The 20,210-nt window shown below is 49.2% G+C and overlaps 2 protein-coding genes across 3 annotated transcripts; one reads left to right on the top strand and one right to left on the bottom strand.

Annotated features, from left to right (window-relative positions):
- The first annotated feature begins 291 nt into the window (after nt 1–291).
- Nucleotides 292–4,320, top strand: FICD (FIC domain containing). Its single transcript, XM_030460743.1, has 3 exons — nt 292–336; nt 1,236–1,568; nt 2,299–4,320. The coding sequence occupies exons 2-3, from the start codon at nt 1,277–1,279 to the stop codon at nt 3,372–3,374; spliced, it is 1,368 nt and encodes a 455-aa protein (XP_030316603.1). The 5' UTR covers nt 292–336; nt 1,236–1,276; the 3' UTR covers nt 3,375–4,320.
- A 958-nt stretch (nt 4,321–5,278) lies between these two features.
- Nucleotides 5,279–19,818, bottom strand: SART3 (spliceosome associated factor 3, U4/U6 recycling protein). Of its 2 annotated transcripts, none has more exons than XM_030460795.1 (19): nt 19,541–19,818; nt 18,575–18,701; nt 18,059–18,163; nt 17,055–17,239; nt 16,084–16,189; nt 15,303–15,427; nt 14,757–14,912; nt 14,415–14,553; nt 13,945–14,052; nt 13,488–13,565; nt 13,246–13,304; nt 12,438–12,547; nt 12,027–12,139; nt 11,563–11,639; nt 11,038–11,206; nt 9,926–10,368; nt 9,114–9,266; nt 7,349–7,536; nt 5,279–6,349 (listed from the first exon to the last, which is right to left on the bottom strand). In XM_030460795.1, exons 1-19 carry the CDS (start codon nt 19,715–19,717, stop codon nt 6,166–6,168), a joined length of 2,802 nt encoding a protein of 933 aa, XP_030316655.1. In that variant the 5' UTR covers nt 19,718–19,818; the 3' UTR covers nt 5,279–6,165. The 2 variants fall into 2 exon arrangements, with proteins under 2 accessions (XP_030316655.1, XP_030316656.1); XM_030460796.1 differs by having other exon boundaries at nt 9,926–10,365.
- Nucleotides 19,819–20,210: the final 392 nt, after the last annotated feature.

Genomic DNA, 20,210 nt, shown 5'->3' with positions numbered 1-20,210 from the left:
GCTAGGCCGCTGCCGTCGCTTAGCAACGGCTCCCCGTCCTCACAGACCGCTTGGACCCGCCCCCTCCCCCGTTTCCCCTCCTCATTGGCTGCTCCTCCTATGATTGGCGTGAGCACTGACCAGTTGTCGCCCTCCACGAGCCTCTCCCCGCTCCGGGGGCGTGGCCCTACCCGGAAGACGCCACTGGAAGCGAAGGCGGAAGAGCGGAGGAAGAGACCGGCTGTGAGAGCCAATAGGAAAAGAGGAGGCGGACGGCTCAGCCAATCGCAGGGCGCGGAGCTGCCGGGGGGCGGGGCTACTGCAGCCGGCAACCGGGAGCTGCGAGAGGCGGCAAAGGTGGGGAGGGGGCCAGGGGGGGACACGGGATATGGGGGGGACACGGGGTGGGGGGCAGCCTGAAGGGGACCCCGGGGGTTATTGGGGTGCAGGGGACCCCGGCTCGATGGGAGCCTGGGGGCTGCGGGGAGTCGGGCCCGGTGGGGAGGGGGATGCGGCCTGAGGGGAAGGAGGGAGGGGGCTGAGGGGGGGGAAGGGGGGTGAGGGGAGAACCTGAGGGTGGGGAGGGCAAAAGGGGGCTGGGGGAGGAGGGATAAAGGGGGCTGGGGGAGGAGAGAAGGGGGCTGGGGAAGGGAAAAAGGGGGCTGGGGAAGGGAAAAAGGGGGCTGGGGAAGGGAAAAAGGGGGCTGGGGAAGGGAAAAAGGGGGCTGGGGAAGGGAAAAAGGGGGCTGAGGGAAAAGGGGCTGGGGAAGGGGAGAAAAAGGGGGCTGGGGGAGGAGGAGAGAAGGGGGCTGGGGGAGGGGGAATGAAGGGGAATAGGGGAGGAGGGGAAAAGGGGAGTAGGGGAGGGGGTAAAAAGGGCTGGAGGAGGGCGGGAAAAAGGGGGCTGGGGGAGGAGGGAAGGGGGCTGGGGAAGGGGAAAAGGGGGCTGGGGAAGGAGGGTGGGTGAAGGGGAAGGTTGGTTGGGGTCTGGGGAAGGGCAGGCAGGGGTCTGAGGGGGGGAGGTGGGCCAGAGGTGCAGGTGCCCGCGGTGGTGCTGGGCAGAGCAGATCCCTAAGGATCTGTGTGACCCTGAGCCCTGCACACACTCTGCCCCATAGTCCTGAGAGGGGGCTGGGAAGACTGGGGGCTTGGGTGGCTCCCCCCCAAACAGCTGGGATGGAACCCCAGAGCACACAGACACACACAGCTCACCAGCAGTGAGCCAGAGCTCCTGGTAAAGCTGTTTCTCTTGGCAGGTGCGAGCAGGAGGGAAGGAGATGTTCCTGGGGGGAGCAGGATGAATCTCGTGTCCACAGCCACAGCCCCCGAGCTGAAATGGCTGAGCCTGTGGGGCCGGCTCAGGTGGGCAGCTGTGCTGCTGCTGCTCCTGGCATCCCTGGTGATGGTGCTGCTCCCCCTGGCTGCTGTGGAAGATCAGTGCCACGCAGTGCTCCGGGGCCTCTCCTTCCTGAAAAGCAAACTGAGAACGGGCCCCTCGGGGGTCACCAGCTACAGGGGACACAGCACCAGCCTGAGTGTCACCTCCAACGGGCTGGAGCTGCTGGTGCTGAAAGGCAAAGCCTCCCCAGGTAAGAGGGGTGCCAGGTGCTCACTGCGTGGATCTGCAGAGCTCCATGAGCTCCTGCAGCCCATAATAACCAACTCAGTGCCCAGCTGGGCTGATGAGCCAGAGGTCAGGAATGTCCTCACCAGCCCAGCTGCATTCCATCCCCCCTGCTGTTTTCTCTGGGAAGTTTTCCCTCTGCTTTTGTGAAGTTTGAAGGAATAGGGAGTGGTGGTTCAGTCCACACTCACCTGGGGTACACAGCCTGAATCCCAAAATCCTGGCTGGCACAGAGCAACCTTCCTGGCTGCAAATTAACACCAGGATGTTAATTTGGAAAATGCTCCCAGGCATCATTACAATCCCAGCACTGGGTCTGTGTTATTGCTGGGAAAACGTTTAATAACTCAGGCAAATACCAGATGGAAATGCTGTGTCCAGCTGCTGCCTGGGCTTCCTGCAAGAGAACTGCTCTCATTGCCAGGAAAATATCTTTTAAGTCCTCCCACACAAGGCAGCTGAGTGGCCAGAGTGAGTTTTGCCAGGATGGCCACATACCTGTGGCCAGCATGAGCCACCTTGTGTCCCCTCCAGCCTCCCCCTGTGCCCTGCCAGGAGCAGCTCTGCACCCACAGCACAGCAGGGGCTGGAATGAAAATTCTCTGTTATGGTTCTTACAGCCTAAGGGTTTGGGTTTGGTTTTGGGTCTCCTGAGGTTTTTTTAGGAAAACTCAGCCCTGTTTCCTGCATTTCAGAAGTGAAGTTAGAAGCCAAAGCAGCTCTGAACCAGGCCCTGGAAATGAAGCGCCAGGGCAAGAGGGAGAAAGCTCACAAACTCTTTGTGTATGCCCTCAAAATGGACCCCGACTACGTGGATGCCCTGAACGAGTTTGGTATCTTTTCAGAAGAGGAAAAAGACATTCTGCAAGCTGACTACTTGTACTCCAAAGCACTGACCATCTCCCCCTGCAACGAGAAGGCTCTGATCAACCGGGACCGGACGCTGCCCTTGGTTGAGGAGATAGATCAGAGATACTTCAGCATCATAGACAGCAAAGTTAAAAAAGTGATGGCCATCCCCAAAGGCAACTCTGCCCTCAGGAGGGTGATGGAGGAGTCTTACTACCACCACATCTATCACACAGTGGCCATTGAAGGGAACACTCTGACCCTGTCAGAGATCAGACACGTCATCGAGACGCGCTACGCGGTGCCCGGGAAAAGCCTCCTGGAGCAGAACGAGGTGCTGGGCATGCACGCTGCTCTCAAGTATGTCAACACCACCCTGGTGTCCAGGATTGGCTCTGTCACCAGCACTGACCTCCTGGAGATCCACAGGAGAGTGCTGGGCTACGCTGACCCCGTGGAAGCTGGGAGGTTCAGGAGCACCCAGGTGTTTGTGGGACACCACATCCCCCCACACCCCCGGGACGTGGAGAAGCAGATGCAGGAGTTTGTGCAGTGGATGAACTCTGAGGATGCCATGAGCTTGCACCCCGTGGAGTTTGCTGCACTGGCTCACTACAAACTGGTTTATATCCATCCCTTTGTGGATGGCAATGGCAGGACCTCCAGGCTGCTGATGAACCTCATCCTCATGCAGGCAGGCTACCCCCCCATCACCATCCGTAAGGAGCAACGGGCAGAGTATTACCACGTCCTGGAAGTGGCCAACGAGGGGGATGTGAGGCCTTTCATCCGTTTCATTGCCAAGTGTACAGAGACCACTCTGGACATGCTGCTCATTGCCACCACCGAGCACTCCGTGGGCTTACCTGAGGCTGAGGGCAGCACTGCTGGGTGCAGAGGAACAATCCCCATCAAGACCTGAGGGTTGAGGAGACTCAGGAACACCCAGGAGAACACCAAAACACTGCCTGTGCCTGCTGGGAAGGAACTAGAGAGGAGGAAGGGTCACTCTTTAGCATTTTATTTCTTTAGAGTGTCTTACGTTGAAGTTAACATAATTTATTTGTGTACAGGACACACCAAGCTGAAAGCTTCATCTGTGCTACTGGAAGGAGGGGGGCAGAGGTGTGGGAGTGGCTCAGGGAGCTGAATTTCCCTTTAAAATTCAGCTTTGAGAAGCTGCTCCACTCACAACCCTTCACCCAGCTGCATGGTCTTACCTCACCAAGGAGCTGGGAGGCAAGACAAGGTCTTCAAGTTGTTCCTTTTGTGTTACCTCTTCCCTGTGTTTAAAAAAAAAAAACAGAAAACAAAAAAAAAAACCAAACTCCCCCTCAGCCCCCACCTCCCAGTAACAGTGATCTCCCAGCAAGGTGAATCAGGCTCTGTCCTCTCAGTCACAGCTTTGATAGCACTGAGCAGGAAGGACAAACTCCAGCACAAGCATCTCCTCCCATTTCCCTTTCAGCAGCACTTTGCATGTCCCACTTGCCTCTCCCAGGGCAAGGTTTTGTATGAGTGGGAAGTGTCTGGTTTAAGGTAACAGATTGTGTGACTGAACAGGAGAAGAAATGCTCTGAGAGTCACTTCACCAGGCTGGGAGGAGAAGGAATGCTCTGAGAGTCACTTCACCAGGCTGGGAGGTGCATTTGCTGAGAGAAGGACTGGGCAGTGCTGAGGTTGTGCCTCAGACCCACCTCATGGAGCAGGATCTCTGTGAACCTGGAGCTGTCCTCACACATTTCAGCCAAAGGGGTTGAGAAAATCTTGTGTCTGCAGAGCTGGGGGCAGAAGAAGTTGTGATACATAATCATGAGACAGCTTTTATGTGTTGTGCCAATTTGGTAAGAGTGTGTATATAACATTTGGAAAAAAAAAAATTAAGTTTCTTCAAGCTCCACCAGAGAACTTTTCACAATTAATTACTAGGTCACCTCATTACTGTGATGAACACATCCCAAATCACAGGAGGCCTCATTCTGCTGCTGCTGCTGCAGTACCTGGAAGCTGCCCTGCAGTTCCCAGCAGCTTTTCTCTGCTTTCCCAGCTGTGTAACCTATCCCCACACCTTCCAGCTCAGAAAAACTTCAGTTTCAAGTGCTGTTCAAGCTCAGACCCTTTCCACAGCTGTCCCAGTTTCTTCCCTTCCATCTCTCTCTTACCTGCAAGGTGGTTGGGGCACGTTTTAGACCAGAGGATGAGATGGGGAGTGAGGGGTGTACCCAGCACCCCTCCTGCTCTGCTACCACTGACCTGGAAAGCCAACAAGAACTGAAGCAGGTTGTTCTGTCCTTACAAAGCATGCTTATTTTTGTAGGGCAAGGGGAGTATAAATAAAATCTGCACTTTAAGAGCTCTGGGGGGGGAAAAAAAATGTGTTATTTTAGTAACAGATTAATAAATTATTTTAATATTAAAGCCTTTTTGTTTGGAAAGCTAAGGTGATTACCACAACCACTCCTAGGGCATGGTTCAAAGCTGTGAAGCAGCCTTGTCCTTTCCAAGTAAAGGCAAATCAGAGCAGCACAAGGTGAGCACTAAAATTAGGGTTTATTTGCAGCACTGCCACTGTTGTACAAGTGAGCCTGGTAGCAGGGCTCCCCCTCCCCAACATCTGCTGACCTCCAAAGCTGGCAGCTGACAAGCAAGATTATTTCTATCACAGATTATTCCAAAGTTTTCCTGAATGGTTCCAGGCTATTGATAAGATGAAAGGAAGGACACCCCAAATCTCAGTGCATCTGAGAGGCAAGGTACAGCAGGATCACCCAGCTGCCAGGGGGCAAGAGCCATTCCAACCCCCACATTTAAACAAAAGCAACAGTGTTTATAGAAAACCTTTGAGAACTTGAGTTTAATAAACCAAGAAACATCAGCTTGCACTTCACATTTGTACAAAACCATACAGAAACCACCTGCAAAAGACATGAGCTAGCTAGCAAAACAAAAAATAAAAAAAAACAACAAAAAGGATAATGGTCCTCAACAACAGCATGTACAGCTTTGGGTTTTCTGGGAAACCAAAATGACCAGAGCTAAGTATTTTCTCATAACACTTAAAAATAACAACTTGAATGTCTTTTACAAATACACAATATAAAAAAAAAAAAAAACAGGTCAACTGGAACAGAACATGAACTGAATACATATCTATGTATATACATATACACACATATGTATAGAAACTCTGGATACTAAAATAGGCCATAGTGGTGAGGTTACTAGCATCTGCCATTGAACTGGTAATGGAAGGAGATGGATGTCCCTGTGGTGGGTGTGTTTGGGTGGAAAATGAGGGGTTTTTGTCAGAGAGAATGACAGCAATCACAATCAGAACCAACCAGTGGAGCTCAACAAGGTTATCACCAGGCTTTCACATTTCATCTCGTTTCATTAATGAAAGAGAAATATTTGCAAGGGATTCATAAACCTTGATGTGGGATCCAACCTCTACAGGAGATATTTCCCTCCTTGTTACCCTCAATATGAGGAATCATATAAACACCATTTGACCAGAACACAGTATAACTCTTTTTACTCTTAGAAACAGAGGAAAACAGCTGGATTTGTACCATCCTACACTGACCTCAATGACTGCAGCAGTCCAGAAGGGTATTTACACATGATTCTCTCCTTGCTAGCATAAGGACACAACATGGCTTCCATAAAGGCATTTCACATTTCACCAGACTCGCTGCTTCCAGACTTCCTGCTCACTTCTTCAGTAGCATCTTGGCAAAATCAGCATTGGACATTTTTTTAGGCTCCTCAGAAGGGGGTTTGGAGGAAGTTGCTGGTGAGTTCTGGACCATCCCATTCTCAGCTTTAGCCCCAGGGTGACTCTGGCGCTGTAACGCCCGCGGCATCAGGGAGAGCTGGGTCCTTCCCTTCCCTCGCCTGCAGGGCAAAAAAAGGGACATTGAAAGAGATCCCAAAGCTCTTTTAGCCAGGGAAATAGTAGGAACACTCATGTAAATACAATTCCTGACTTTTCTTTCAGTAATAAGTAGGACAAAAGCCTTCAACAGGCACCCTCTCAAACAGGAGACCTGGGTCCTAGCAGGAAACCACCACCCACCAGCCCCCAGGAACTGAGAAGGAAGTTTTTATCCACAGGGCACATCCAATCCAGCACTAAGGAGAACTCCAGAAGCTGACCCAGGAGCTTTAATGAGCAATGGCTGCCTCTCCAGAACCAGAGGATGTGGAAGTCATTAGCACTTGGGTGCCAACATCAGACGTTTCTATCAATAAAGCAGAAAAACCTGCTTTTCATAGAATCATAGAACTGGCTGGGTTGGAAGGGACCTCAGAGCTCATCAAGTCCAACCCTTGATCCACTCCCCCCGTGGTTCCCAGCCCATGGCACTCAGTGCCACATCCAGGCTCTTTGGAAAGATCTCCAGACACGGAGAATCCACTACTTCCCTGGGCAGCCCATTCCAATGCCTGATCACCCTCTCCAGAAAGAAATTCTTTCTAATATCTAACCTAAATTTCCCCTGGCACAACTTAAGACCCTGCCCTCTTGTCTTGCTGAGAGTTGCCTGGGAAAAGAGCCCAACCCCCCCCTGGCTCCAACCTCCTTTCAGGGAGTTGGAGAGAGTGATGAGGTCTCCCCTGAGCCTCCTCTTCTCCAGCCTCGAGAGCCTTCTCCTCTCTCCTGAGCCTCCAGACTCGATCTGTGCTCGAGTCCCTTCACCAGCCCAGTTGCCTCCAAGATACTTTGGACCTGCTCCAGCACCTCAATCTCCTTCCTAAACTGAGGGGCCCAGAACTGGACACAGGACTCAAACTGTTTCCTCACCACCTTTCCAACATTCACCTTCTAGAGGAGATTCCTGCACTGAACCCCAGAGAGTTTCCCTGTTCCCAGACTCCTAGATGGATACTCACGCTCCATAAGGCTGTCGTGGCACTGCAAACTGTGGGGCCCTGCCTGCCTCAGCCCTGTCTGGCAGCTTGCGGAGGGGTGGGTTGCTGATGGCCACCTTGATGGTGTGCTCCTTCACCACCAGACCATCCATCTTCAGCACAGCCTGGGAGGCCTGAGCTTCATTTTCATATTCCACATAAGCCAAGCCCTAAATCAGGAAAAGAGGTGACCTTCATTAGTCTGAGAGCCTCTTTCTCTCAGGGAGAGCTTTTGCTGAGTTGTTTGGTCAGCTGAGAAGAAAAGTGTCAGGAAAACAGAGTTAAATGTGGCCAAAAAGAGTCCCAGTAGACTTTGCCTAAAAGAATTCTTACCTACAAATCCACAACCTGCATTTCTGGACACTCCCTCATAATGCCCTAACTTGAGGAAGAGGTATATAGATTAATAAATAAACAAAAAATGAAAATCCAGATTGAAGTGAACAGGGTGAAGCACTGCAGCAGTGGGAAGCTGCACTCCTAAGTGGGATCATTATACATTACACAATTTATATGTAATATATTAATATCCACACACCCAGGCTGAATCTGGTATTGGACAGACCTGGATTCATAGAAGATAAATCAATCTGTGCTAAACCAGAAGGGTCCAAGCTCTGTGATTCCTCTCTAGGCTACAGTTTTTACCTACAGCACTAAATCCCCCAGCACGGGGTGACTGTGGGCACCTCTGTTCCAGGGGCAGTAAAACCCATCTTGAGAAGCTCCAACAGGACTGATGAGCAGTGTCTCTGAAACCAGGACTGGTGAGACAAAGCACTCAGAGCAGGAAATGAATCTGCCCTGGTTTCATGAGCAGCAGCTGGTAACCAGCTGGTAACTGCTGCTGGGGAACCCTCACTCCTGGGGTTTTATTTCCAGCATTTGCTACAGCAGGCAGGGAGGAGCCTCCTCCTCTGACATTCCTGTTGTTCTAAATGACATCCAAACCCTTCAGCTGTATTTTTGGATTATCCAGTTTCACAGGAAACACAACAGGTTGGGTCTAGCAAAGTGTATTTATCTAAAAGATAGAGAGAATCTCAGCCCAAATGAAGCTGGGAAGCTGCTTTGCAAGACTTGGGCTACACAAGAGCACAGAGGGGACAGGAACTGAACTTGAGTTACTGCCAAGAGCTGGAAAATAACATTTTGAAAATACATGCACAGCACTGCCAGAAAAACACCTGTCAGGAGGGCCCAGCACAGCTGAGGTGTCAGGTGGAATGCTGGCAGAGCAGCAGCTGGTTTAGAGTCTCTTATTTAACAAGGACCCATTTATTCCAGGGTGGGAATAATGAGCCCTGTCAGGGAGGTGGCTCATTTCTCACTGGCAAACCCATGACTGCAGCAGCTGTTACAAACAATAGCCTCAGGACACTGAAAAAAGGGAGGAAGGGAACTGGTAACAGCAGGTGAGCCCCTTCTAACCAGTTACTTGAAAAACAAATATTCTTTGCAGACAATTTTTGCCAATTTCTACTGTACTGAAAGTGCTGTAACCATCTGCCCTTCCATCCCATCTGTATCACACCTTTTTTGTGCAATTTTAGAAGTATTTTGGAAACAATTCCTCTTCCCCTCCTGTTTCTTTCTTACTTTCTTACTCTTTACAAATAAATCCCAAGCATTTCTGCAGGGATGAGTTGGAAACTGAAAACACAAACCCCTCCTTTTTGTATCCAAACCTCATAAAGAGCTTCTTTTTGCAGGATTTCTTAACATGGAGTGCATTAAGAATGCCTACCTTAGGTTTTCCAGCTCTGTTGGTGACCAGCCTGATGTCCTTCACATTCCCATGTGCTTTACACACAGCTTCCAGCTCTTCCTTAGTGCAGGAAAATGGCAAACCAGATATAAACAGTTTGTGTTTCTCCAGTGTAGTGCTATACCTGAATACCTGAATAAAATAGAAGATGTTAAGATACCAAACTGGTCAAGAAACTGAGGATGGCAATTAACTACACCCCCAAAACGTTGAGTACTTCAGTATTTTTGTGATCTAAAACTACCTTGAAGCCAAGAGGAGAATCTTGAAAGATATTTGCATGTGAACACAGATATTCACTAAGGACTTGTAAGGAAAATGCTTCTAAACATCTACACCTCCTTCCCAAGGAAAGCAGCCACTGGTAATGTCTTCTTGTCCAGTAGCCACTACCCAAACATTGGATTTTTCTGTCCTCTAACACCAGTTATACAGCTGATCTCTTGTACCAGCATGAAGAAGAACCCAGGGGTTGGGTAAGGAATGCCACAGCTTCACAGCCTCAACCAAAAAAAGGATTCCCCAGATTAGAGATGCTCAAGTAGGAATCTGGCTCCCTCACACCAAGCTGCCCAGGATAACACGTTCCTGCAGCTCTTGGGTAAAGCCATCTCAGTCCTGGTTTATGGAGAACTGAAGCTGCCAGAACTTTCAGGAAAGAGTTTTCCTGTTAAAGTAGTGTGTGACAATCCCAAACTGGCACAAGAGGAATCCATTGGATTCTGGAAGCAACACACTCAGCTTGCTTTCCCGGGCAGTCCCAATCTTCAACCCCCAAAATAAAAGTTTACCTTAAAGTCTGGGTTCTTGTTCTTGTCAACACATGGAGAAACAAACATGGGTCTCCCCTCCACAACCTTACGATCCAAGCTGAGGGCTTGCTGAGCAGATTTCTCTTCCTTAAATTCCACATAGCAGTAGCCCCTGAAAGTCCCTTTGTTGCTGAACACTGGTCTGACCTCTGCCACCTCCCCACAGCCCTCAAAGAGCTCCTTCAGCTTCACTTCAGGCTCTGCCATGTTGTAGGCAAGGTTGCTGACAAAGACAGTGAGGTGATCTTTGCTGCTGTCATGTAGGACTTTGGGGATGTCTCTCCTACTGGTAGATGCCTTTTCCTTCTGGTTTGCTGGTTTTTCAGGCCCACTTCTTCCAAACAGCCCCATTTCTACCTCCATGTCTTCTTCAAGTAGCACCCCATCACCATCTCCTTTGTGTCTCTTGTTGGGCTGCTCTGCTGATTAAAGAAAATAAAAAGAGGCACCACTGAAGTTAAGCAGAGTTCATCACCACTCCACCACCATTGTGGAGTCTGGAAATGGCACCTGAAACCACAAAGTCTTAAGAAAAAACTTCCTCAGGTTTTTAAGAATGAGTAACAACACATTATTTAACCAAGACAGAGTATTTAGTTGAAAGGAGAGATGTTTTTTCCCTTTTTCTGTCAGTTGAAACCTTCAATTCTTGTTCTCTGCCTAATGGGCTTTGTGGGGGGCTTTTTATCCTTCAAAGTAAGAAACACAACAATGTAAAAGCTCCTAAAACTCCCAGGGGCAACAATCTATTAAAATCTCCTGTTGCCACCTTCCAAGAGACTGCTACAGCACTGCACAACCTGACTGAGACACAGGGCTCTGTGTCAGGCAATGAGTCAGGAAAATGACTTTTACACCAAGAGGAAAAAAAAAATAAACCAGTCTCTCCCTGAAGGAAGAAAAGCCTAAATAATAATAATTCTTAAACATATACTTCTGCTGATCAAACCACATTCACTTTCATTTCACTGCCACAAAGATCTCCTAGAAGGAACAGACACCAGTGATGCCATTTCCTCATCTGACTGAAGGGAGACAACCCACAGCTTTGTTGTCAGAAGTCTGGAGTTCTGATTTTTTTTTTTTCTTACCTTCTTCTTCTTGTCCCCACTCATCATCATCATCATCATCTGCTTTCCTCTTGTCTCCAATCCTGGTTTTTTTAGCCTTTTTGGAAGCTTTCTTTTCTGCCCGAGCCTGCTTTCTTTGCTCAGCTTTCTCCTCCTCTTGCTTTGCCAGAGCAGCTTCTTTCTCAGCAGCCTAGAAATGCACATTTTCTGTTCAGTGACTGCAGAGCATTCTTAAATGCTCTTTTCTGAAGGGCTGAACCTGGAGGCTTTTCCCCCCCAATCTCCATGAAACAGAGATAACAGGAGCATCATTTAACACACCTCTGTTTGCTCTTAGGGCTTTCCTGGGCTGCACGTTCCTCCTGTACCCAAGGGTCAAGAGGTGAGAGATAAAATGCAGCAAAAGACATTAAACAAGGTTTTAAACCAAAATCAGTAATTCTGAGGCTTTCTGGGAACCACCATTAGAAATATGACCTGGTTAAGCATGACCTTAATGTAGGTACTGCCTATAAAGCACTCAGGTTGTTCCCAGAAGGTTCTGACCTTGGCTCTTTGTTCATTCACTCGAGCTAATCTGTTCTCTGTTTTCTGAACAGCTGCATCCCAGTCTTCCAATGTTCCTAAAGGATAAGGAGGGAAAAAAGAAAATAATCACTTCCCCATCACTTCAAAATACAATTCTGGAAAAGTAAGTGTCAGTGAGTTCCTGGACCTTGCTCTGCTGGGAGCCATTACCCATGCAACTTCTAAATATAACAAGCAGCCTTCAAAGAAAAAGAACACACAACCCAAGCAGGCCAGAAACCTCTCATTTATAATGCAACACTGCAAAAAGACATGGAAAAATCCAGTCCCAAATGCAGGCCAGAAAAGAAGAAAGCAGGAGAAAAAAAGCTGCTTGTGCATACTACAGAAAAGAAAATGAGCTTCCACCAGCACAGAAAACATTAGGTCAGGACTCTGTATGACTGTGACAGGGTAAAACATGAGGCCATGCAGTCAGTTACCTTCTATCCTCTCCAGTGTGAGCAGCACCTCACAGACATGCTCTGGATAGTCACTGGTGCACTGCACAGCTCTGTGCAAAGCCTTCCTGCAGTGCTGAGTGTCCCCATGAGCCCTGCAGGAGGGAGAGCAGGGCAGTAAGGAGCCAGTCCTGCACAGCAGGACCACCAGAGAGGACAGTTAGTTGTGTCTGGAGCAAGTATTTTCCCTCCTTCTCTGGTGAACGTTCACAAGACACTGTTGCAGTAACACTTCTGAAAGAGACCACTTCTAAAATATTCTGCAGAGCTGCTGGGAGAAGCTTGAAGCTGAAAAACCCCATTATAAACCTGCATGGACAACCCTTGCTAAGCTTTGTCTCACACAAAGAAGGAAGAAAGAAGTTGAGGCTCCCCCCCCAGCCATGCTCCTACCTTTCCAGGTTGTAATACTCCAGCCACATGTTGGCATATTTGGCATTCCCTTTAGTCATGATGTTGTCCCAGAGCTCTCTGGCCTTCTGCATGTTGTTACACAAACGAGCCTGAAACAGCACCCACAGCACTCAGCACCATTGAGGGGCAGTTGTCCAAAACCTCCTCCCTCCCTCTCTCCCCACAAGAAACACCCAGAGCTGATGCACACCAGCCCAGGAAGCTCCTGACAGTGAGCACCTGATGCAATCCTGCTGCTGAGTAATTCCCTGCCCACCCACTGCAGCACTCTTGGTTGCTGCTCCCACACACATTTGGGTCATTATAAAAGAAAAAAAGAAATAAAATCTGAATTTATTCCTTTTTTTCATGACTGGACCTAACAGAGCATTTAAACCCAGTTCTCAGACTATGAGAAATGTTTCAGCTCTGTCACCCCCCTAAAGCCTTTTCAAGAGGGGAGAAAAAGGGTCAAGACCAACAACTGCACCAGCACACTGGTACCTGTCCCAGTCTGAAACCAGTTAGTGCAGGCAGCACTCAGGCAGGATTCAAAGCCTCCTCACACATCTCTGCCCCAGACTGCAGGCACAGCAGCACAAAACCACAGAATCCTGGGCTCCTGATCCCCAGGGAATGCTGTTCCCTCCCTGGGATGCTGTCCCTAAAGCTCCACTACACACCTGAGCAGCTCAGCCCCAGATGATTGACTCATTGCAGGTACCCAGGCAGTGTGTGCAGGAGGAATGTCAAAAGGATCCATTTCCTCTAGTTTAGCAATTTAAATACTAAAGAAGAGAAACATCACCTCAACTCTTGCCCAGTTCTGCATGATGGTGCAGGAGGGGTCTCCACTTTCACTGAATCCTGGGAACAAGAAGTACTGTTGGTGAAGGGCTCTCTGAAATGTCCCCCCTTGTAGACAAAAGGTTTTATCTGCAGCTTTCTTAAAATGTTTGAGAGACTTTGAAGAGAAGTTAAGCACTGCAGAGAGCTCATCTTAGAAAATCTGGAACCAAAGACAACAATAGACTGGATGATTTAACTCACTTTCTTCTACTTCTTGTTTCAAATACTCCACAGCACGTGCAAATGCAGACCTCAGCTCTTCTAGTTCTTTACTTGAATCTTTAGGAAAAAAAAAACCAAAGAATTGCCTTAAAATAGTAATTTTTCACCCCCCATGCCCTACCACCCACACTGATTTTATTAGGGATGAGGGAAATGGAAAAAAAAACCCAGTCAATACGTATTACTTGAGTAAAACTACAGGTACAGCAAAAAGAGCCACCAAGGACTTGAAATTCTTATAATCCAGGGCATCAACACAATCTGTTCTGTCACCAAGCAGCTGCTTTAAACCAACTCACTTCATTTATTTCACAGACTAACTGGCCAGAAAGAAGGCATGAAATGACTGTTAAATGTTGTAAAAAGCAATAGCACTGCTTCAGAGAGGTTCACAGAGAACAGTTCCAATAGTTATTGACACATAGATCACACATACCTTGTGTGAAATCCACCCTTCTCCTCAGGTAATCAAGATATGCCTGCCAGATCTCTACATAGTCTGTTGCCTGAATAAAGCCTGCATTCAGAGCTTTCTCAAACATTTCTGAAAGAAATGGGGAAAAACACCCAGAGAAACAGATTTACATTCCCAGCAGTGACAAGATCAGCAAGCAGCCCAAAAGACAGACAACTTTTGCTCCCCAGATGACAGGAAAACACCAGAAATAATCCTACACATGCTCAGTTGGGTCAGAAAGCCAATGTAAAGCAGGTTGAATTCATCCAATTCTCAAGCAAATTGCTGAAACAATTGCCCTGGAAGCATCAAATTAAACATTTCATCAGCTTTAAGACTGGTGCAGCAGGATGACAACAAAGCCTGCAGGTCACCATTTGTCACCTGCGAGTGGGAGCTCAGTGAGCAGCTCTGTGCCCTAGAAAGGTTTATGCTGAGAGGGTCTTTACCAGAAATGGTGCCATGATCAACTCTGTGCCTCTCCAGAGCCAGGAGGTACCGAATCCACAGCCCCACAGTCCAGGGACAGTTCCTCACAGCACGGTCATGAGCAGACAGAACCAATTCCTTCACTTTCAGCTGCCTGTCCTGAAATGAGAATTCCAGAAAGTTTGAAGTGCCTGTTAGACAGAGAACCCATAAAACCCAAATCCCAGCTCAGAGCCAACAGCTGATCAGCTTCTGAAGCATTTCAAGAGAGGACTGGGGTAGAATTTACTGGTCATTCATGTATCAGCTACCAGATAAAACCAAACAAACACAAAAACCAAATATTTGGGTTTCTTCCTTACCAAATACTGATTGTAACGAGCCCACAGGTCTGGCACCAGGCAGTTCTCAGCCAAAGCTCTCTCATAGATCAACTGAATACGAGCTGGATCACCTGCTTTCATTTCAAAATCAATGTAAGCTTGATATTCTGCCAGCTTTGGGGTCTCAGCACCCAGCTGTGAAACAAAAGGAGACAGAAAACATAAGATCCTCTAAACAAAGAAAGGTTCAAACAACTCAGCTGTTACTCAGGTCTTGTGCAAAAGCTTGGCCTCCATCAGCAGCTTTTGGTTTTCACACATCTCTGGTTCTGAACCCACTCAGCCCCCAACCTTTCCTTCTCCTTAGCCCAGCATGCTCAAGAATGCTGGAAGAAAGAGACAGAGTTCTCAAGAACACCTCAGGGGCTGAGAGTCAGGAGATTCCACAATTCCCATTACACCCACTGGTGGGGTTCTTGCCTCACACTGCTCACACCTGAGCTGCTGGAGCCCTGTGACCAGGAATACTAAAAGGAGAAGGGGACCCTAAAGCAATTAACTCCTAGTTTTGAACACCAGCCTTACCAGTGCCTCTTCATATGGTTTACACTTCTCCAGTTGCTGCAGAGCTTTTTTGTAACTCTTTATTATTGTTTCTGGTATTGGATCTTCTGACCATTCCTCATACTCAGCATAGGAAGCCTCCATATCTATGAAAACAGACATGGAACACCATCAGCAAAGCACTTGGGATGAACTAAAGAGAACTCAGCCTGGGTTTGATCCCAACACACTTGTATTTGTTTACACCTTTGTTTCTTAACTCTCACACCACCAGGTGACACTTCCTCTTACACAGGGCAGTGAAAACTCAGGGTGAGTGATAATAAAGCCACAGATTTGGAAAGAGAAAACCAAAGTGGCAAGATTTTCCCTAGGCTTAAGCAAAAAATTAAAGCCCACATTATTTCAATATGCAAATCAAGACTTCAAAGAACTAGAATAAGTTTTCTTGTGAACAAAGCAGAAGAGGGACTCAAGGAGCTTAGAGAATGAAGCAGAGTTAGCAGGATTCTACCAATCAACCACAATCCCCTGTGGTGAGCACCACACCTGAATTCCTGTTCCTAATGGCCAAAGTTTTGTGCTCATCACTTGTACTTTAAATAGCATCAAGTTACTTACTGGGGAAAAAACCCCAAACAAACCAAACAAACCATGTTTCATTGAGTATTTCTGAACAAAAGGGATCTGTGCATCACTCAAGAGGCCCCACAGCCAAACACCAGTGATTACAGCTGCAGATTGTGAGGCTCCACCACAGGAATACCCATAACTGATGCCTCCAACCCAGCTCAGCTCTTACCCAGCAGTGGGATCCCCAGCTGGCGCCTGAACAGGGTGTGGATCTTCTCCAGCTGGCTGCACAGCACCTGCTGCTGCTCAGGAGATGGAACACTGCCAGGAGCTGGCTGCAGACAAAAGGGATGAAAGAGAATTGGTTCCCTCAAGCCAGAGCTGATGGACACCATGGGGTAATTGTTTAGGGGCTGGGGAGGCCAATGTGCATTTGGGGTTCACTGCTGGGAAAGGTGAAACTTGGGGATCACCAGAGGAGCTGAGAATCACTCCTCAGGCCACTGCACAAACCCAGCAGGTCCTCAGTAAATCCCTGCTGTGTGCACAGATGAGTTAAAGCCTTTCCCTTCTGTTTGGGAAGGAGAGGGTGGTCTCCCATTCCTCCTTTGCTGGAGCATTTGGCATTGGAAGGGGCATTTGAAAGCTCATCCAGTTCCAGCCCCCACCACGGGCAGGGCCGTGTAAATGCTACACTTTTTAACTTCCATATTTTACATAGTAAATGGCAGTGGGAATGCTGACCCTCAGGGCAAACTGCTGCAGATGTCAAAAAGCACGTTCCAGGGATAATAAACTACCAACCAAAAGCCCCTAATGAAATAACAAAATGAAATAATAAAATATGAAATAACAAAAAAGCTGAAGTAGAAAACAGCACAGAAATAAAACTTTGACTATGTGTGAAACTACTTGCTGGAAGAGAACACTGCTTAGTAACAAAGCCACTAAAAGCAAAGCTGCTCTTGTCAGTTCAAGCTGAAGCAGCAGAGTCAAACTTTGCTTCTGGACCTTAGATTTTCTCCTCTTACTTAAACCCAACTCCATCACAATTCCCACCAAACACCCAGAGCCTTTCTCCCAGCCGAATGGCTCGGTTTTCTCCGGCTGAAGAGAAAACAGCAAGAGGACATGAGAGCCTCTTTTCCAAGAGGCTTCAGAACCTCTCCCACCCCTGGTTGCTCATGGGGGTGTCCTCACCTGTGCTGTTTCCAGGATGGCATTCTCAAACTCCCGATAAGCTTCCCACAGGGCTGTCCCTTTGGTCACGTGCAGCCCGACCGCAGTCAGCGCTCGCTCAAAGATGGAGCGGACTCTCTCGATGCCTCCTTCCTGCCCAATGCCCCCAATGGAGTACTGGGCATATTCCAACCAGATTTCAGGACCTGAATAAAGAAACAGAGAGAAATCCATTCAAATTACACAATAGAAATGTGTGAAAATTTAAAACAACAAATAAATAGGCACCTTGCTGCTTTCCAACCCGAGCAGCACGTGATGGTTTCTGTCCCGGCCAAGGTGGGAAAGGAAAATCCAAATATTTTATTTGGTGCTGCTGGGTCAGGACCTGCTGCTACAATTTCCTCATGAAAGCAGTCACTTGTCACTGCTGACATGGATTGACAGCCTCTGTGTCACCTCTGGGACACAAACTACACCAGAGATGCTCCAATTCCCTCCCCCCGCCTCCTGCCAGCCACTTGATTTGTCTTGAGCACCTGTGCTGAGCTGGGACCACCAGAACCTGGCTCAGAACAGGTTCTGCTTCTCCTTCCAGACTCCTGCTCAGCAGCACATCTCTGCTGGGGGTTTGTTAGAGCAGCACCAGCTGCCTGGCACCTCCCCCAGCACTACCAGGCTCACAGCAACTCAGGCTCAGGGACCCCCAGCAGAGAAGAACCAATAAATAATGCCAGAAAAAGCATTTCCTAAGTGAGCACAACACCCTCTGCTTCAGGCAACAGAAAAGTGCAAAATAGGCACTGAAAACTTGCTGCAATGTTCACTTAGAAGGCTGCACAGGCACTAAAAGTAGCACTAAAAGCATTGCTGTGGGCTGGCCTTTAGCTCCAGCACTTCAGGAAACCCAGGGATCCCTTGACACTAATATCTGAAATCTCATTTCTGCATCTGCAGCAGAAGGAAGAGAAAGCCACAACCTGAATGCAGCACAGCACGTTTTGCAGCATCTGTTCCCAACTTACAGATGTAGTCCTTCACAGCTCTCTCAAACAGCTCATAAACTTTCTCCCTCTCAGAGCTCTCAGAAGCCATTTTAATCTCATCCTTCAACCAGTCCAGCCAGATCTCTGAAAGGAAAAAGTTTAGAGTACATCACCAGTGCTCAGAAAGAATAAGTCAAACCCACTTGGGGAATTCTTACTGAGAATTTAACAGACTTAAAAAACTAAAAAAGCCAAGGGGGGGAGAAAAGAGCAACTTTAGCCTCCCCCAACACCTCACAATGCATTTAAAAGTTTCAACCTTTTAGAGATCTTTTAAAGATCTTTTCAAATCAGTACAAAACAAATGCACTAAGTGAGCAGAGTCATTCCATGCTGCTGGATGCTACCAGCTTGACAGTAAAGGCAGCACAAGCAAACACATTCCCATCTCTGGGCTACAGCTGGAACACAGAGCAGAGAGAACCCTGAAACTGCAGCATTTTACAGGGATTTTAAGCTGCAGCAGCTGCAACAAGAGAGGAAAACATTTTGTACCTTCAGTAAGGGGGAAGAGTTCACTCATCTTCTGTCGAGCTCTCCTGAGCTTGATCAGCTCTCCCTCCTGGCGCAGCAGCTTGATCAGATCCAAGTGGCAGTTATAGTCAAAAGCATTGATAGAAAGCTTTAAAAAAAATAATTTTTTTTTTAAAAAGCACTATGGATTGCCAGGCACTAAGAAACCAACACAGGTTTAGCAGAGTAGAACCTCAAACTCCCTGCTGGGCCACACAAATCTCATCATGTGCTCACGTTCCCCACTCTCCTGCACAAACTCACACCAAACTTCACCTCTGTTTGCAGGATGCTTTCAGGTCACCAGCAGACACCTTAAAAAACTCATCCCCAAGTTTAACAGAGCTTTGAAGTTAAGATCAGTTTATAACTCTAAGCTCAGCAGTGCCAATGGCAGCACCAGAAACGGCCCCAAGCGTGGAAAAAATGAAGAAAACCAATGGAGCCAACCACTCTTTGGCTTCTTCAAACCCCCAGCCAGCTAACTAGGTGGTTTGTTTTGTTTTTTCAGCGAGTTTAACCTCTCCACTAGGGCTCTCTTGGAGCTTCCCTCCCAAAAAAGAAAACCCCGCATCCCTACTTCCCGCTCCACGCATTCCCCTCTCGCCAGTTCCAGCACCAAACCACACGACCAGCCATGGATTTCTTTCCCGTGACTACCGCAGCCGCTCCCACCGGCAGTCACCCCAGGACAGACCCCGCCAGGTCCGGGTCTCCCTCGGTTCTCCGGGTCGAACCTTTCCCACCAACCCGGGACCACTCTCCAGGGGCTCCCGGGATGGACGCGGCCCTCACAGCCCTAGGGAAGGGTCCCTAGCGCCGGGCCCAACCCACCCTCCCCCACCTTCCAGCACCGCTCCCCCGGGCCGAACCTCCAGTCCGGTCTGGGCCCGGCGGAGGCCGCGGGGCTGCCCCAGAGCCCCCTCCCCACCCCGGCCCGGGCCCCACCTGCTCCTCCAGCCGCTGGATCTCGGCTTCGTTCTCCTTTTCCTCATCTTCGCCGTCTCCAGAGGAGTCGGAATCGCCTTCATCCTCCGAGTCTCCCCCGGACTCGGGGTCACCCTCGGGCAGCCGCTTCTCCTCCTCCGCCGCCACCGCAGCCGCCTCGGCTCCCGCCGCCGCCATCTTATGCAGCTCCCTCAGCAGCCCGACGCGCTCCGCCTGGCGACCGGGCTGTTCGCGCCGCGCCTGTCCCCTGACCGCGTACTACTGCCCGGTGACCGCTGCTAGAAGCGGGGCGAGCCGCCTCCCGCACCACCCCGCGCCCCGTTATCCACCGGGACCGCGCTGCGATGAGCACCGACGAGGCCGAACCCTTTGTCTTCCCCGCTGCGGCGCAGGCGGCGCCGTGGCCACCTCAAAGCCCGTCCGCCAAGGGGACCTTCGAGAAGGTCCGAGGCGTGCGCGGTTCCTCCCGCCCGCCATATTGAGTGTGGCGGCCGCCTCGCGTGTCGCGATAAAAACTCTGTCGCGACTGAGAACAGCGCTTATCGATCGCTTCAGCGACAGAGCGAGTCCTTCCAGGTTTTCCCACCCCCTTCACAAGCGGACTCTCGGCCCCCGCCTCCTGTTCACGCCGATCCCCACCGCCCTCGGGACGAACCGCGCCGGCGCTGGG

The sequence above is a fragment of the Calypte anna genome, chromosome 15 (assembly GCF_003957555.1).
Source record: "Calypte anna isolate BGI_N300 chromosome 15, bCalAnn1_v1.p, whole genome shotgun sequence".
In the NCBI taxonomy this organism is placed as follows: domain Eukaryota; kingdom Metazoa; phylum Chordata; class Aves; order Apodiformes; family Trochilidae; genus Calypte; species Calypte anna.
This window is presented reverse-complemented; position numbering and strand designations above follow the sequence as displayed.